Source organism: Nelumbo nucifera, chromosome 4 (genome assembly GCF_055504915.1).
Source record: "Nelumbo nucifera cultivar China Antique chromosome 4, China Antique-T2T, whole genome shotgun sequence".
NCBI lineage: Eukaryota > Viridiplantae > Streptophyta > Magnoliopsida > Proteales > Nelumbonaceae > Nelumbo > Nelumbo nucifera.
In genome coordinates, this window is record NC_142652.1 from 36,430,897 (window position 1) to 36,448,170 (window position 17,274).

The 17,274-nt window shown below is 37.3% G+C and overlaps 1 protein-coding gene across 1 annotated transcript; it reads right to left on the minus strand.

The window, feature by feature from the left end:
• Positions 1 to 14,454: 14,454 nt before the first annotated feature.
• LOC104607419 (aspartic proteinase PCS1-like) lies at positions 14,455 to 16,336 on the minus strand. The gene has a single exon (XM_010273059.3). The coding sequence runs from the start codon at positions 16,265 to 16,267 to the stop codon at positions 14,912 to 14,914; it is 1,356 nt and encodes a 451-aa protein (XP_010271361.1). The 5' UTR covers positions 16,268 to 16,336; the 3' UTR covers positions 14,455 to 14,911.
• Between the last annotated feature and the right edge of the window lie 938 nt (positions 16,337 to 17,274).

A 17,274-nucleotide genomic window follows, 5' to 3' on the forward strand; every position in this document is an offset into this window, starting at 1 on the left:
CATTACTAAAGGACACCTATAGCAATAGTTCAATAAGAAAATCGTTGCTAAATGATATCTATAGCAATGCTTTACCATGAAAATCATTGCTACAACATACTTCTAGTAATGGTTACGATGCAAAACTGTTGTTAAAAGTTATCTATAGCAATAGTTTATCATAAACATTGTTGTTATAATACACTTTTAGCAGCGGGTTTTTATATAATCGTTGTTAAAAACATCCATAGCAATGACTTTTATTTAAAACCCTTGCTATAACACAATTGCTATAAACAGTTAGGGTATGTTTGTTTGCTCTGAAGTTTGACATTTGAAAGTAGAGGTGATCATAGTTCGGTTGAAAATGAATAACCAAATCAAAATTTCAGTTCAATTAGTTTGGGTAAACAATTTGGTTTGGTTTTTAAATATAGTTTTATTAGGATCAGTTTTTTTGTTTCCAGCATGCTATTTAAAGGTTCGGTTAATCAAACTAATCGAATTGTTATTTGTAAATAACTAGATAATTACATTGGCCATTACTCATTAGGGATTACCAGATTAGGACAAAACCCTCAATTCTTCCTCAGTTCCTCTTCGTCAATTCTTCTTGACTTCTTCTACTCTTCTCTTCATCTTGTCTAATCTCTATGTCTTCCTCTTCACTACTGAATAGTGAATATTGATACTCTTATAGTCTTCTGAATAGTTACTCTTCGTCTTCTCTTCAACCTCTCTTTGATCTGGCAGGTTGGCACCCTTCATCAGCAACGGTGGCAATGCCGACAAGTGATACTATGACGGGTGATAACAGTGACTCTACAACTCAGGTACAATATTTTTGTGTTGTTATTTTTCCCTATTATTCGTCATTAACCAGTCTCCCTTGATTCTTTTTCCCCTTTGTTACATACTCGGCTATCTTTGTTCAAAATCAAACAAAAACTATCTAACACCATAAAAAGCTAAAAGAAGATCATTAATTACCTAAAATAATCATCGCCTTCACCCATACAACTCCATAGTAGTTAAAGTCAACATATACAACATTACTTACTCCCCTCCTAAAAAAAATGAAGGCAAGTTTGCATAGGTTTACTTAACAGGGAATTGCTTAACACAGACCCCTCCTGTAAAGTAAACTTAGGGCCTGTTTGTTTACTCTGAAGTCTAACATCTGAAAGTACAATAATTACATTAAAAGGTATATTGGTATTGGTGAACTTTTCTTTCCTTTGAACTCTGAATGCATAGAATGTTGCTTTGAACTTTGAATTTTGAATTCTGAAAATTATCAAATATCAATTTTGACCCCATATATGAGAGTTTTTGTTTGTCTTTTTGGGGGTATCACTGGAAAATAAGAAATTATATAATTGCACTCTAAGAGATAAGAGATAAGAGGAAATGAACAACCATTTTTCTCTTAACGTTAAATGGTTCCTATTAAGAGATAAGAGTTAAGAGGAAACGAATAGGCCCTTATACATAGAATTGCTTAAAACAATCTGTACTCCAAATAGAAATCAATATTTGACTACATTTTCTTTGATACAAACAAAAAGAATATTAAAATTAAAAAAAAAATAGAGATTAATGCTTACCCAGGTTGAACATTGTTTTGACTGAAAAAAAGCACAATGCAAACTTGTGAACAACCCATATCTGAAACAGAAAGAAACAATTTTAAGTGTAATTTGCTTCATTTGAAACAAAAAAAAAGGTATGATGCGGAGACTTACTGGGTATAATAGATGGAAATGATTGTTACAAATGTATTCTATGAAACTCCTACTTAATCCATAGATATGCTATAACCAAGAAATGGGCTAACTCCAAGAATAACTTGGAATCCACTCCTTACGAAGCTAGGATTCAACATATATAGAAGGCAACAATATAAAATAAATCGAAAACTATCAAAAGATTGCTAGTCCTTCTACATTTCATAGATAAAGACTATAATTTAATAGAAGAACTTCAAGGTCTAGTTTTCATTAAAAACTATAAAACCTTGTTATGTAAATTCTTTCTTCAACTTCTCATCTTGATAACTCAAAAATTATGAGTTGAATTCCTGGATCCGCCATGACTAGAAATCATAGTGATTGAAGAATATTCTCAAATGGATTTGTAGTCTTAGGTTTTTTGGAGACCATATATGGAAGCATGTAATTGCTTATCAGTCAAACTAGTTAGCCATTTGAGAGCGCATCATTCACCTCCACTTATGAGCTTTGTTTCTCTTCATTAAACATTAAACTTATCATGTTAATAAACACCATGCCTCTTGTACATTATTATTTTTTATTTTAATAGGGGGTTTCGAGTTTGGACTTAACTTAATTGCTCTTGGCTTAGGTTGTTTTTATTTTTAATCACAGTTTCAACAGTTTCACCATGCAATATAAGCTAATTCATTCCCTTCTTGACTTTTAAGTGTGATATTATGTGATTAGTTTCATTTGTTTTTTAATTCTAATTTATATTTTCTTTGTAGATGTCACATCAAACAAGACATACATTGACTATTATAGAGGATGCGAGTTCACATCCCAAACCCTAAAGTCAAACTGGTTCGGCAAATACTACAAGTACAACCGCTAAATGAACGAGAAAAGCTATACAACCAACATCAGAAGTATGGGAACACTTTTCTAAGTTTGTTTTAGATAATGGTAAACCAAAGGCTAAATGTAACTAATGTAATAGGGAATTTTGTTGTGACCCTAAAAAATGAGACTGGCTCACTAAAAAATCACATGAATATATGCAAAAACCCTTATAACCTGGGCACGAAACAAGTAGAATTGAATTTGCATTTGAACTCAAAGGAGGGAGCTGGTGAAAATATGAATCCCCTTGAACTTAGTTGATGAAAATTTGACCACGAGGCTATTAGGAAGGGGTTAACCCATATGGCCATTACTGATGAGCTCCCATTCAAGTTTGTGGATGGTGAGGTTCTAAGAAATTTATAACTTTCTTGTTCAAGGTTTCGTATTCCATTTAGATGGACTGCTTTTTGGGATTGCTATCAATTGTAGTTGGATGAAAAGTTGAAGTTGAAGTTGAAGAATTTGTTAAAAAATTGTGTTAAAGGGTTTGTCTTACAACTGACACATGGTCTTCCTTGCAAAGGATTAATTACATGTGTTTAATAGCCCACTTTATTGATAATGACTAGAAATTGAATAAAAAAAAATCTTAATTTTTGTCTAATTTCAAGTCACAAGGGGAGGCTATTGGTAAGGCAATAGAAAAATATTTACTTGAATGAGGAGTTCATAAAGTTTTTTCCATCACAGTTGATAATGCTAATTCAAATGATGTTGCGGTTGCATTTTTAAGGAATTAAATTGCTAATTGGGGAACTAGTATTTTAGATGGGAAATTGCTTCACATGAGATGTATTGCACACATTATAAATTTGGTTGGGAATGATAGATTTAAAAAATATATATATAAAATTGAACAAAGATTTGAAAAAAATACTTACCAAAATACAAAATGGATAACAAATTAAAAAAAATAAGAAATTTGTTTTATTTAAAATATAAAAAAAAATACAAATTGAAATTAAAAAATTACATTGTTGAAAAAATAACAAATAATTTAAATAAAATTGAAAAAATTACTCCATCCCCTTGATTTTAATCATTTGCTTCATTAGGTGTAGACTGTGTAGTGTCATGTCCTCATTTGTCTTGTAATTTATCCTCAACATCCAACAAATTTTTAAAGTATATGTCTATTTCTTGCTTCTCATGGAAGAGCAAATGTCTGTCCAAGTGGCTAATACCACCCTTGCTACTGAAGCTAAAGTCAATCCTACATTTTTGGCAAATGACTCTTTTTCCCTTCCCCTCAACTTCTTCTATTTTATATATTTTCCATGCTGGGCTAGTCAACTTAATGTTGGGGAATTAGTTTTGGAATGAGGAGCCAACCATTTTTTTAATTCTAAAAAATAAAAATTAATTTAATTGCACTTACCTAGATTACCTGTTCAGAATCTCAACTTGATTTCAATGATTGAAGCCTTAAAACCTCCTCCTAAATTGCTAAGTGTATGTGATTGTATGAGAGACTAAGAGAGTATGATAATTGAGAAGAGAATTACTAAATTGGTGTGATGAGAATGGTGGAGGATAGGGCTATTTATAAGAATTGAAAATAATTCAATTACCCAAAATACCTTAAAACTCATCATTTTTTAGTTGTTAGGAGGGGTATTTTGGCCATTATAAAATCATTTATCACATTACCCAAATTGCCTCAAAGTCTTAATTAGCTGTTATATAGGATATAACTATTAGAGGGGCATTATTGTCTTTTTCTTCTCCTTAAAGCCAAAATACATAAATGCCCCCTATATAGTTGTTTATAGACTTATAGGCTATAGCGTATAGTTGTTAAGGGGGTTTTTCTGTATAAACCCCCTAAAAAAAGCCGAAACTAGCTGTTGGGAGGGGATGTTCACCCTAAGGGCCTCAACAGCTAGTTTCCCAGATAGGTTATACTCGGCCCTTTGTAGGCTGTGTTGACACATGGGCCGTAGGCGATACGACACACATAGTAGTGTTGTGTTGTGCCGGTCCATGGACTAGAAACCTTAGGCCCAGGACGACCCATAGGATCGTGTCGTGCTTGGCATGACCCGTGTTCCATTATGCTGGGCTACGGGTGGCATGATCTGATTTACAACTCTAGTCTTACCTTGTCGAAGGTCGTTTCGGTGACAACTGATACTTTGGAGGTCTACGTTTCTTCCTCACAGCCACAACAGACTCCCAACATTGGTTGATTAGGGTTGGAAACAACAAGGGTATTTTTGTCAATAAAAGATAATCAAAAGGCTTAAACCGGAATGGAAATGACATTCCCTAAAGTGGGGTCAAGAATGGGCATTTCCCCATAATGGGGGATCCCATTCCACCTAGAATGGGAATGGGCCATTTTGATTATAATTCCGGGCTTCTATTCCCTTAAACCAGAATGGGAATGACATTCCCAAGGACTTTATTATTTTGGTTTGGTTTCCAAAATAATTTTATTTAGGGATGGCTATTTTCCTCATTTCCCATTCTTGTGGGGATCTGCCCCGAATGGGCCAGGGATGGAAATGATTTTCCCCTGTGGGGACGGGAATGGGGAAACGAGGATGGGGTGAGGACAGAGAGAGCACTCCCCGCCCATGGGATCCCCACTAAAAAGTACTTTTATGAAAACACTTTTAAGGAAGTACTTTTACGAAAGCACTTTTAAGGAAGTACTTTTACAGAAGTACTTCTATGGAAGTACTTTTACGAAAGTATTTTTATGGATGTACTTTTACGAAAGCACTTTTATGGATGCACTTTTACGAAAGCACTTTTTAATCACTTTTATGAAAGTACTTTTATAAAAGCACTTTTATGAAATGAGTTTTACAAAAGCACTTTTATAAAACACTTTTGCGAAAGTACTTTTATAAAAACACTTTTAAGGAAGTACTTTTACAAAGCACTTCTATGAAAGTACAAAAACACTTTTAGGAAAATCACTTTTATGGAAATACTTTTACGAAAGCATTTTTACAACACTATTGGAGACCTAGGCTAGCAATTTGTGAATACCGACGAAAATGAGCAATATAGGACACTTGTCAGTCTGAAAAGAATTCATTTTTAGGAAAAAAAGTGTTTGGTTCATAGCAATATTTTCTCATTTTTTCAATTTTTATCCATTATTTTTCATTTTAGAATTTCATCTTGGGTAAGAATGAAAAAGAATGAGAATTGAACCAAGCATGGCATTATTATCATCCATTGAGTGCAAGGCCTTTAGAACTTCATGCTCTTTTACTTCTCTTATTAAATTAGCATTTTCTTCTTTTGACATCGAGTAGTTCAATGTATTAAAAAACTGGCTCAGGTCTTTAGTGCCTTCACTTTTCTAGCCTATCGTTGAAATGAATAACAAAACTGCAGATACCAAGTATATGTTTGGCATCGATGCTGCAGATACATATAGTGCTATTGATGTGTGGGTTGGAAGCACCATTTTCTAAGAAAATGGCGTTTTTTTTGTTTGGAAATGTTGTTGCCAAATAGAACGTTTCATGGAGCAACAACAACGTTTTTTGTTTGGTAATGTTGTTGCCAAATAGAACGTTTAAGGAAATATTTTCAGCATTGGTACCCATTATCCAGTGCCACGTCACTGCCACCTCACGTTCATGTTGGCAGCAACAAGCTGCAACTCTAGGAAACGTCAAATTCGACATTGCTCCAAGCCATGCCTTCCTGATTTCCGATGTGTGGCTTAGAGCACTGTTTTTTTATGAAAAGATGGTTTCAAACAAACAGGTGTTTCTTGGAGCACCATTTTTTCTGACATGACACTGATGTCTCACCGTTTTCTGGAGCAACGACATCGATGCCAAACAGGTGCCTAGATATCGTTAGAATTTCTAACTCCAATTATTGGATTCTTGTTTCTTCTTATTAAGGTGGTTGTGTGAAAGAATTTTGGTGTTGTTGTCACCATATTTTAGCTAGGTATTTTTTTATTTTTGAGCTCAAAATATTTCTTCTCTCTTAAGATTCTTTTGCATGCAAGGCTTCTTCTTTGTTTCTTAGGCTTAGTTTGGGAGGAGTGCAAATACAAATATATACTGTACAAATATATACAAAATAATACAAAATACAAGGTTTTGCACTCTACAAAATTGTATTTGTACTCCTTCCAAAATGAGCCTTAAAGATTACATTCTCAATATTTGCCTCTCTCTCTCTTTTAAATAAAAATGTTGTTGATTACTCTTTATCTTGTTCCATTCTTTGACCTTTTGAGCTACTATTTTAGACTTTGCTTGGATTTATTGGCCTCTTGAACCCTTTCTAGGTAGGATCCACACTTCCTCTATTATTATTTTATTTTTGTTGATTGATCTAAATTCCACATATTCTCGAATCTAAATTCCATGCTTCCTCTGTTATGTCAGCACACTTATTCACCAAGTGTGCCTACCAAATTCTGTTTGAATTGGGTTGAAGAACATGATTAGGATAAACTCATCAAGAAAGGCTATTCTAGACACTTGGCGAAGTTTTCTTGCCTACATCTACCCCACAAAGAGCTTAAGAAACATGTGAAATCCTTTTTGGTATCAATACCATTACTGGTTATACATGTTTTGAGTTGATTAATATAATATAAAATTAGTGAAAGATGTGTTGTTACATCACATCACATGTAAGAATCACTTCAGATTTACTTAAAATGTCGATTTAACGTTTCCCCAAACAGCCTCCCACTAAGGTATGCTTGTTTCAGCCATAAAAAGCCTCATGTCAAATTTATATTAATCAACTCAAAGCACATTTTTCGTAAAAACAGCAATGCAAAATCTAAATAACCTTTATCCACATAGAGACATGCATATAGAAATCTCCATTTGGTCTGCTGACTTTAACTTCAAACTTATATGCATTCCATCAACCAAATTGGCAAATGGACACATACCTTCACAGGATTAAATCTAATGCAAGATTTTGAGAATGCTTCTTTTGTTTGTATTCCTACACAAACCAAATGGGTTGCATCAAGTTGCCAATTTGGCTGATGGAATCCATACAAATTTGAAGTTGAAATCAATCATATATAGCCTTCCTAACGCCGTGGCTCTTTGCTTCCAACAGACCACTACGCATTCCTTCCAGCTCTTGGATGCAATAGCTGCTGGAATAGACGAAAATCATGTCTTTGCCCCTTCTCTCCTCTTGGAAAGAGGTGGTCTTAACACTTATTTATTTATTTTTCAATCACACCAATAAATCTTATTTGAATTCTCTTGAATTAATTGAAAATTCTCTTAGGAGTGGGCTTCTAATTAACCACATGCTTTTGTTATGCGTCGAGCTTTTTAAGCAATGCTTAGATCCTTTTGGGGAGGGCTTCAGCTTTGGTTGAATTTTATTAATAGTAGTAGTTTCACATCACTAGAAAGTCAGATTTCATAACTGAGTCATATTGTACATGAGCTTTGTAGGTGATTTCCTTGTGAGACCCACCTTGCAAAGCTAGAAGCTTCATGTAAGCCCTTTTTGGATTGGACCTCTGTTAAAGTATTTTGAACCCATCATGTAGGCTGTGGATTTTTTTTTTTTTTTTTTTTTTTGAATTGTTCGTAAGGAAAGACTTATTTTAGATACTTGACAAAAAGTTTTGTGGGCCTAATTTTACCCCATAAAAAAGGGTTGAGAGAGGAACTCTGAGGCCTTTGGACCCAGAAATGGGTTGCCACGTGGAAATTTTTTGTGTTGATTAGGAAATCTCGTTAAACAACTTGTCCCCACGCACAAATGCATGAATGCACATAAGCTTAATAAGTATGAAATAAAAAAAAAGCATAAAGAATTTAAAAGTACAAAAAGAAGACGTGAATATATTAAATGCAATCCATTGCTAATTCGAGGTTGGAATTAAACCTTACATACCCTGTTGGTTCTTTGTTTCCAAATGACCCTTGCACAAATCTTCCAGCTCATGATAGTAAATAATTTCTAAAGAGTTATGAAGTAGAGGAACCCGCTGATTTAAAAAAAGTCTCTTTGAACAGTTACAATATAGTTAAAAGTTAATGATTATTAATTTTGAATAGTGCCTCTTGATCGCACCTGATCGAATCGTAGCCGTTGAAATATCAACGGTCAACCTCGCACCAAAAGTTAAAGCCTCCCTTTGCAAGTCATGCGGGTGTGAACAAAGTACACCTAATTGCGCTATACACACACATGCACAAACACGCATGCGTGCATGTTGCACAGTAGTAAGCCTCTATACTTTCCTATTTTTTTAAGGAATGTAAATAAGCTCTTATTTACAAACTCAAAACAAGTTTTGTAATTTATAACGTGAGACAAGTTGAAAACTGATTTTAATAAAAAAAACTATTTTTTAAAATGTGTTTTTCATGCAATTGATCAATCAAATTCATTATATTTAATTTCTATTAATTCGTGAAAAATGCAAGGAGTAAATATAATGCCAGTCAGTCTTTTGAAGGGTTGTGATTTTAAACTTTTGGTATAGTTTATCTAGAGCGCTTCAAAGCAGCTGAACTGAATTTTGAGCTTAGCGCCTCAGCCGTCCCAAATGGGCTAAAGCTGCTGACGCATATTTCCTCAGTGTTTTTCCATTCCTAGAAAGGTTTGATCTTCACCTCATATTTGAGTTTATTGAATTCAAATTTCTCTGGGTATGGGTTCTTTTGATTATGGCTCAGTTTGAAAAGAGTGTAAATGCAAAAAGGTATATTGCAATTTGTAAAGCTTTATATTTTGTATTTTTAAACTTGTATTTGCACGTACTTTACATATTTCTGTTTGTACTCTTCCCAACTAGCAAGGAAATAAAGAGCATTATAAATCTGGAAGGAGACCCGATATGCTACATTCCCACACAATTTTCAAACATGTTTCATATTGTTTGAGATGACAATCAATCCATGATTGAGATGTGCTGCTGTAAATCGAGTTCAAATCCGCCCCCATGAGATTGCCCCCCACAATGTCCTACAGTACATCTTCGCCATGTATTAGGAGCATCTCTCAATGATGATATCATTATTTCTGGGATTATTATCGAGAGATATTCCTAATACATGATGAGGATGTGCTGTAAGACGTTGTGGGGGGCTGATTTGGAAGTAGTGTATCTTCAATCCTCAAAATTCCTTGAATACTCAGTTGGGGATTTGGTAATTCTTGAAGTAAGAACTCAAAACAGAACGCTGAAATTTTTTAGATTTAAAAAAGCCATTTATCATTTCAACGTTTTAGCTGTATTGTTACATCTCATCATAAAGGTTGTTTGGTTTTGTGAACGTTTATTGAAAAAAAAGCCGCTACATCAGCACCACATAGGTATTAATGTTTATTGCATATGAAGCAAAATGAATTGTTTGGTTTCACTGTTTATTAAATAAATGGTAGAAAAATAAAACGCTTTGATTTTTGTGCATGAGGCATTTGATGATACATCAGATTCTTTTTTCTCCCAATACCCCAACTTTTTTTGAAACCAAATGTTGATGTAACACACTTTAATGGGTATTAATATGAGGTGGAGAGTAAAAAATGTTTAAAGTGAAACTCAACCAAACAACAAAAACATGAAACATTTAAAGTGAAAATGTATAAATAAATGTTTAAAGTGTGTGTTTGGTTCCGTTTATGTTTATTGAATAAACATTTGTACTTTATTTGCTGGTAAAACCGAGAAATGCAATAATTGCAACCGTTTATGATAAATGGGCGCCAATTCAGTGTAACAATGAATAAACGCCTGACCGTTTGTGGAAGTTTCAAAAAATAATTTCTACAAACGACTGGTATGCACATAAACCAAAGTTCACTTTTTATATTTTCGATGTATGCAGAAGAACAAGAGAGAGAAAATGCTGATATGGCACCTATGTGGCACCACCAATCAACGTTTACTGAATAAACGTAAACAGAACCAAACACCCTGAAAGTGAACAAGTACAAATAAACGGCTTACCCATAAATGTCCATGGAACCAAACACATACAAAATCATTTCCACTAAAAAAATAAGCATTGGATTGGGTGTTGGCATTCATATTAGAAACATTAGTGTTTTCAAAATCAGACTAGATCGGATGATTGGACTAGAAAAACTGAGAACCAATCACCTAATCGGTTATGTTTTACCCCAAAACTGCTTTTTGGTAAAAAATCATTGATTTGGTTAGTGAACCATTGACCTGAACAATATATTTTTTTTGCCATTTTTTGTTTTTTCAAATTTCTAAATTAGAGTGGGCTGTTTGTTTAGACTAGACGATCAAACCATTCAACTTAGGAACCAGACCCAGAACGGTTATATATCCTTCGGTTTTAAAAAACTTGAGAAACACTAAATTTAACATTTTTTGAAGAAATAAAAATGATACAAATGTTGTATTGATAACTTAAAACATTTATAGTTAAAAAAATATATTTTTCTTTTTTCCTAAAATTTGTATCTAACAAATTAAAGCATTTCTAAGTAAAAATGACAATGATACATAAAACAACCTTATATTATTGCTGATTAATGAAACACAAGAATTGCGTGATTATTCTATTCATAAAATATTATCAAATACCGACAATAAAACCTTTCTCATTTTGAAATCTTATCACCATTTCACCTTCAGCACCTGTTTCTTGAACAAACCCTAATTGGTGTGTAGTCAGAGCGAGTGCTTTATTGTTTAAAAGAATGTCAACAATGAGATTTCATCCTTTGTTGGCTATGACGTCAAATCTCAAATGTGAGACAATTGGGCCTCGATTCCTGCGGTTGAATTGATCCTCCGCGCACGGGCTTGTGGACTAAACTTTAAGCCAAAGCTGATCTTTCTCCTCCACGTGTCCGTTAATGATTTCAGAACTCTATCGAAGTTTGAGCCTATGGGAGTGGAGAATGTGCTGTTTCAGCAATGCTTATCTGGTGGTCTTTCATCCTTATTAATTGATTCAGATCTCTAGAGCCCATATTGTGGGTGGTTGAACCCATGAACTTGGGGTCCACAAATAAAATGATAATTATTCATCTATTTATCCAAGTGTGAGAGTTCAGAACTTATTTGGAGGAGAAACGGAAACCAACCTTTTCAGTTGACCTCTCTAGCCACTTGAATGAACAATGTGGCCCTCTAAGGCTCCAATCTATACCCTCCAACAAACAAACCAAGTACTTACGCATTAACCATTTACTTTTACTTTTTTCCTGTTCAGATCAACCATATGGTTCAAATTCTACTTAGATTTTCTTTCCTAGTGCCAGATATATAGAATGCCCAGAGAAGAGTACTTCCCACGAGACATGATGCAACTCTTTTAGGCCACAACTCAGCATGAGGAGAAGAAAAGGTAGCCAACACCTGTAGCCCTCAGCTCGCTTTGAAGCAACCATCTGTGCTACAGGTTTTCAAAATTATTTTTTGGGTCATCAAGATTAGATATTTTCTCTACCTAACTCCACTAGTGCATCCATGGGTGTCTCTCTGTGGCGAAAACAGATAAAGCATCAACTGTGAGGCTCACATGATCCAGCAAAAATTGAACAGAGAATGTGAGATCTATTTCGGGATTACCAAAACAGAGATCCCAGAAAGGTAGATATCCAAATGTGCCCTTATAAGTCCTTTTCTTTTATAAGCAAAAGCCTTCATAATTCAATATAATGGGTCCAGATAGTGGTTGGGACATATGGGCGTCAAGTAATTGCTTAGGCGGAAAGATGCAGTTCCATGTGTGTGTGTTTTGATCATACAAATAAAGCCAAATCATGGGTCTCAATCACCAATGCACCTAAAGTTACTAAGTTACCACATGTACCGTGTTAAAAGAAATTTAGGCCCCTTTTGGTTTGCAGGAATAGGGGCCCGTTTAATTCGTAATAAGAATTGGAATTCGAATTGGAGTTGAAATCCTTCGGAATTGGAATGGTTCATTCTCATAGTCTGTTTGGTTCAGACAAGAATAGGAATGAAAATCAGTTGGAATGGGATTTCATTCTCAAGGGAAGGGTAGGGAATGGCCGTTACCTGAAATAGGGGAATGCCATTCCAGTAGGAATGGGAATGAAATTCCGATTTCACCCAACCAAACAATTAGAATTGGAATGGACTATTTCCGATTTCGATTCCAAACCCCTATTCCTGCAAACCAAATGGACCCTATGATCGGAATGGATTAATTTTAATTTCAATTGTTTAATTAGGTGGAATCGGAATTCTATTCTCATTTCTACTGAAATGACTTTCTTCCATTTGAGGGAATGGTCATTCCCTGCTCTACCTTTAGAAATGAAATTTTATTCATGTTGATTCCAATTTTCATTTCCATTCTTGTTTGAATCAAATAGACTATAAGAATAATCTTATAAATCAAATTAGAATAACTTGAGAAAAGCTTCATTCAAGTTCACCCCGGCTTAAATTAATCTTCGGAATTATTCAAGGGAAAATTGTGTTGTAATGACAAAAGTTTGGACATTTAAAAGCTTCCTAGATGCTTTTGTTTTTTGACTAACAAAGCTCACTAGTTGCTATCACCATTGAAAGACAAGGACAAATTAAAGGAGCAATGAAGAGCAAGTCCACTGCACTGAACCCACATTACCTTTACGGCTTTACCACCCTCACAATCCGGGCAGAGTGGGTCGTCGCATCCTGCAATAAAACAAAACTCAGCATATCCTACAGGACCTACACTAACTCCCAGTATGTACTCAAATTTATTGTGTGACCGTGACCTTGATACATTTCCCTTCTTAGACATCGAACTCCTTTCCCTTTGACTGGTTAAAGTTAGGAAGACCAGCAGCCCCTACCAAAGCTTCTAGCTTTGTCTAATATCTAATCATCTTCGTATAGACTCTGGATCGAAAAACAAAGATATCTTCACGTCTCCATCCACATGAGTCATGATCCAGAAGCAAACTGGCCTGTTTAAAAATAAAACGCGTGGGCGTTACTACTAAGTGATGGTGGGACCTCAGATAGAAATAAAGAGTTCGCCAGAACAGAACCACTAGAAGAGTAGCGTTTGGTGATCGCTGCTCAAGTGCTGACATCTCTCTTCCTTTACGGAAAGCCAGATTCTTAGCAAATGCAATGTAGAATTGTAGATTGGATGGATTCTCGAGAATTGAAAGTGATCCCTTTATCTCTCTCTCGTCTCTTCTTTCTTTTCCGCCAGCTGTTCTCGCCCTTTATATCGACCACGAATCCTTTCGGCTTTATCCCAACGACTCCTCTTTAGGTTTGTGTTGCTGATCACGTCTGCATTTACTGAACGCACTCTCACGCCCACGCCCACGCTCATCTTGCTGTCCTCTCGCTCTCGCCTTACCAATCACTTCACCATCTGCCGCTTATTATTACTCACGAGTCCCCAGCCAGCTCCACCCCTCCCTCCCTCGCTTTTACCTTTCACTTCCCCAAGTACTTATTTCCTCAGTCCCAGGCTCCCAGCTTCTCAGCCTTTGACAGTTGACGGTGAAAGCTCCACCAAAGCCAACGTGAGAGCTTTTCCTGCTCTCCTGCAAGAATCTTGTGAAGTGACCGGCTATCCGCATGGACCATCATTGCACCTGTGCCTTCCAAGTTTCAACCAAATCACCGAGATCTCGTATTTCTATTACTGTTGAATAAAGCTTCATTCATTTCATCAGATAATCTCAGTCAGTGGGTCCCCCCAAAAAATACAATCAACTATGTAACATCTGTCTGGGCAAATGGCCCACCCCATCCAAAACGCGTTAATAGTCCACCTGAAGATCCGCCACCACCTCACTTGTTCTTTTACTACCATCACACGACTATTACAATGAAGGGCCCCACCAGAGGCCGGAGAGAGGTTTACACGTATCAGGCATCAGAACCGTTGATCACATCGAAGAATCAAGATCATAATAAATAATAAACAAATGAATTATTTATTGCCAAAATTTAATATAGTAGATGAATCAAGACAAAGACAACCACGTAGGGAATATACTTCTCTTCGCGTGCATGTCGGGAAAACGGGAATTTATGCTATGCGTTGGATGTGAACGATACTCATGTCGGGAATTTGCAGATGATGCACGTAGCAGCAGCACCCATGGGCCAAGGTCCACGCATGAAACAACGTGGTGGGCCCGGGTCCACCAGTGACATCGGACGGTAAGTAAACTCTCATGGGTGTCCATGACAAGTTTAACATAGTACATAGTTTACCTAATTAGATCATCACTGTTGGTTTTTCATGGGGCCCACTGAGTAGTGGGGGTGGGCCCCCCAGTACAGTATCGGAGTCCACTCTACGACGGTTAACATATGGACAAGTGTATTCACAATAGAATAGTGTTCCGGTGCTTCTGCATGTCTACGCTGACATATTGCACTCCGCCCTTCCGAATCCAACTCTACGGTTAACAAGATCAAATTCCACCCATAGATTTTGCTGATGAACGTTCCCGATTATGTTACTCTCTACCCCCAGCAACTGCGACCGTCCGATGCTGAGACAATGGACCCCACTGCCAACGTCTGTGAAAACCTTCTCTTTCTCAACTACAATCTCCACCCCTTTCTCCATCTCCAGTACCACGTCGCCTATTGGCCGTCCCATTGCCACGGGATCTCCGTTGAAACACAAATCCAAAGCTCCACCGTACACGTACCCTTGCTTCACCTTGGACGGTCCCACCAATCTAACAATCTCCTCCCTCACTTTAACATACGCATCCTCCATCAGGAACGTGTACTCGGTGCCGGAATCGATCATCGTCTGACCGGCCCCGCTGGGATCCGGCCGGAAAACTGCGCGCGAAATGTTCAGCCTCTTCCCGCCAATTCGTATCCCTTCCATCACAACCGTATACGCTGCAGCATCAAAATTTGGCATTTGCTGACTCTGACTTCGGTCGAAGGTCAACAGGTCAACGTACCGGAACCCGCCGGAGTACGGGTTCTCACCAAGATAAAATGTTCCCACTGGTGGGACCTTCGCGAGCTTCCGACGAAGCGGCACGCAATAGGAGAACTTCGAAATCTTTGCTTGCGAAGAAAATGACAGGCGGCCGAGATTCATCCCCAGAATGCCTTCCGCCGCGCCGGTGTCCCGGGCACAGCCCAAGATCAGAGGAGGGGTGCTCTGAAGCCTGGAAAACGTAATCTTTTCCCGGACAAGATTGCCCTCAGCCAAGGTGCCGTCGGCGTAGAAGTAGGAGTAGTGGCAGAGACGGTTCTGGTCGCAATCGGTTGGTAGAGTGAAATCAGGAATCCTGGGCTTACAGAGAGGGTGGTTGCAGGGGAGAACGGAAAACGTGGAGGAGAGTGAAGGATCAAACGATGCTGGAGGAAGCTTTGCAACGGTTTTGTTGTGGCACTGGATCCATGATAACTGGCTTCCGGTGTCCAGCACCATTGATTGGCTCTGTGGCGGGGTGCCGATTGGGAGAGAAACGATCAGAGCCACTGAATACTTAAATGAAGATTTATACGCAGAGGGCTTGTTCAGAGAACCAGGGTTTGGATTAGGCTTCCGTCTGGTTGCCGAAACGAGCGAGGGAAGGAGAGTAGCAGGAGAGTCGGGGTGAGAAAGACGGTGAGAGGTGAGAGGGAACGAGAAAGAGTACTTTAAAGAGGGTTTCAGTTTGTTGAAGTTCCGGTTTCCTTGGACTGAGAGGGAGAGGGAAGAGACGATGAGAAGGAGAAGGAAAAAGTTGCAGAGAGCCATGAGAGCAAGCGAGCGAGCGAGCAAGAGAGAGAGAGAAGAGAGAAAATAGTGGTGAAGTTCGGAAGGTTTATGGAGTGGTGCGGTTTTATTTATACACTGTTTGAATGGGCCGAAAGTGTGAGAGCAAAAAACGCCAAAAATTAACGCGTTTTTGAATTGAGCGTTATTTATTTTATTTATATAGTTTGTGAGACCTGTGCTTTTTTAATAAATTGATTATGATTTTTTAAACAAGAACTTTGGACTGTTCACCAACATTTCTTTTGACTACTCAAAAGAATGAAATGGACCGGACGGTCTTGATCGTCTGAGATTTATTAAGTGGGACCCAATTGAATTTTTTGGGACCCAAACGATGTGGTTTGGTAGAGCATAGGCCATAGAGTATTTAATATAAGTAGATCTATTAAATAATTAATTTTTTTTTGCCATGGATTAAGTTTTCTAATTAAGGGAATTGGCCAATTGGGTTGAGCCAAATTTCCCAAAACCTTGTTCATTCAAATTGGGAATTTGGAGGGATGCCACTCTGGATCATGACTCCAGGAGATTTTGGCCGTTGCATTTTGAGCATTTGATCTTAACTGTCGGATCAATGGAGATTTGTCGTTGCTGTTGAGACTTGAGAAGAAAAAGTTTTTAACTGTCCTCGTACATGGTATGGCCCCACCCCACAGGACCGTTGAGGTTGCCCAGATTAAAAATTGGATGTGGGCCATAAACCATCTGGTTATTCGGATTGATGATGAGTAGACAGCCCTGTAAATCAATGGTCCACACGGACAGATGATGTGGCCCATCCAGACCGTTCGTCGGATAGGGGGTCCTCTGAATTAGCTGTGTCATTTTTTCCTGGCCAATGTATGCGGTGTACCCTCGTGACCTCGTCATCCATCTAAGCAGTCTCTAGCTGATCAGAAAGCTTACGTTGTGTTTGGATAAGTCCACAAGGCCCACTTTTAAAAAACGCCATTTTTAGGCCCTATTTGGAATGGCTTCTAAGTTTG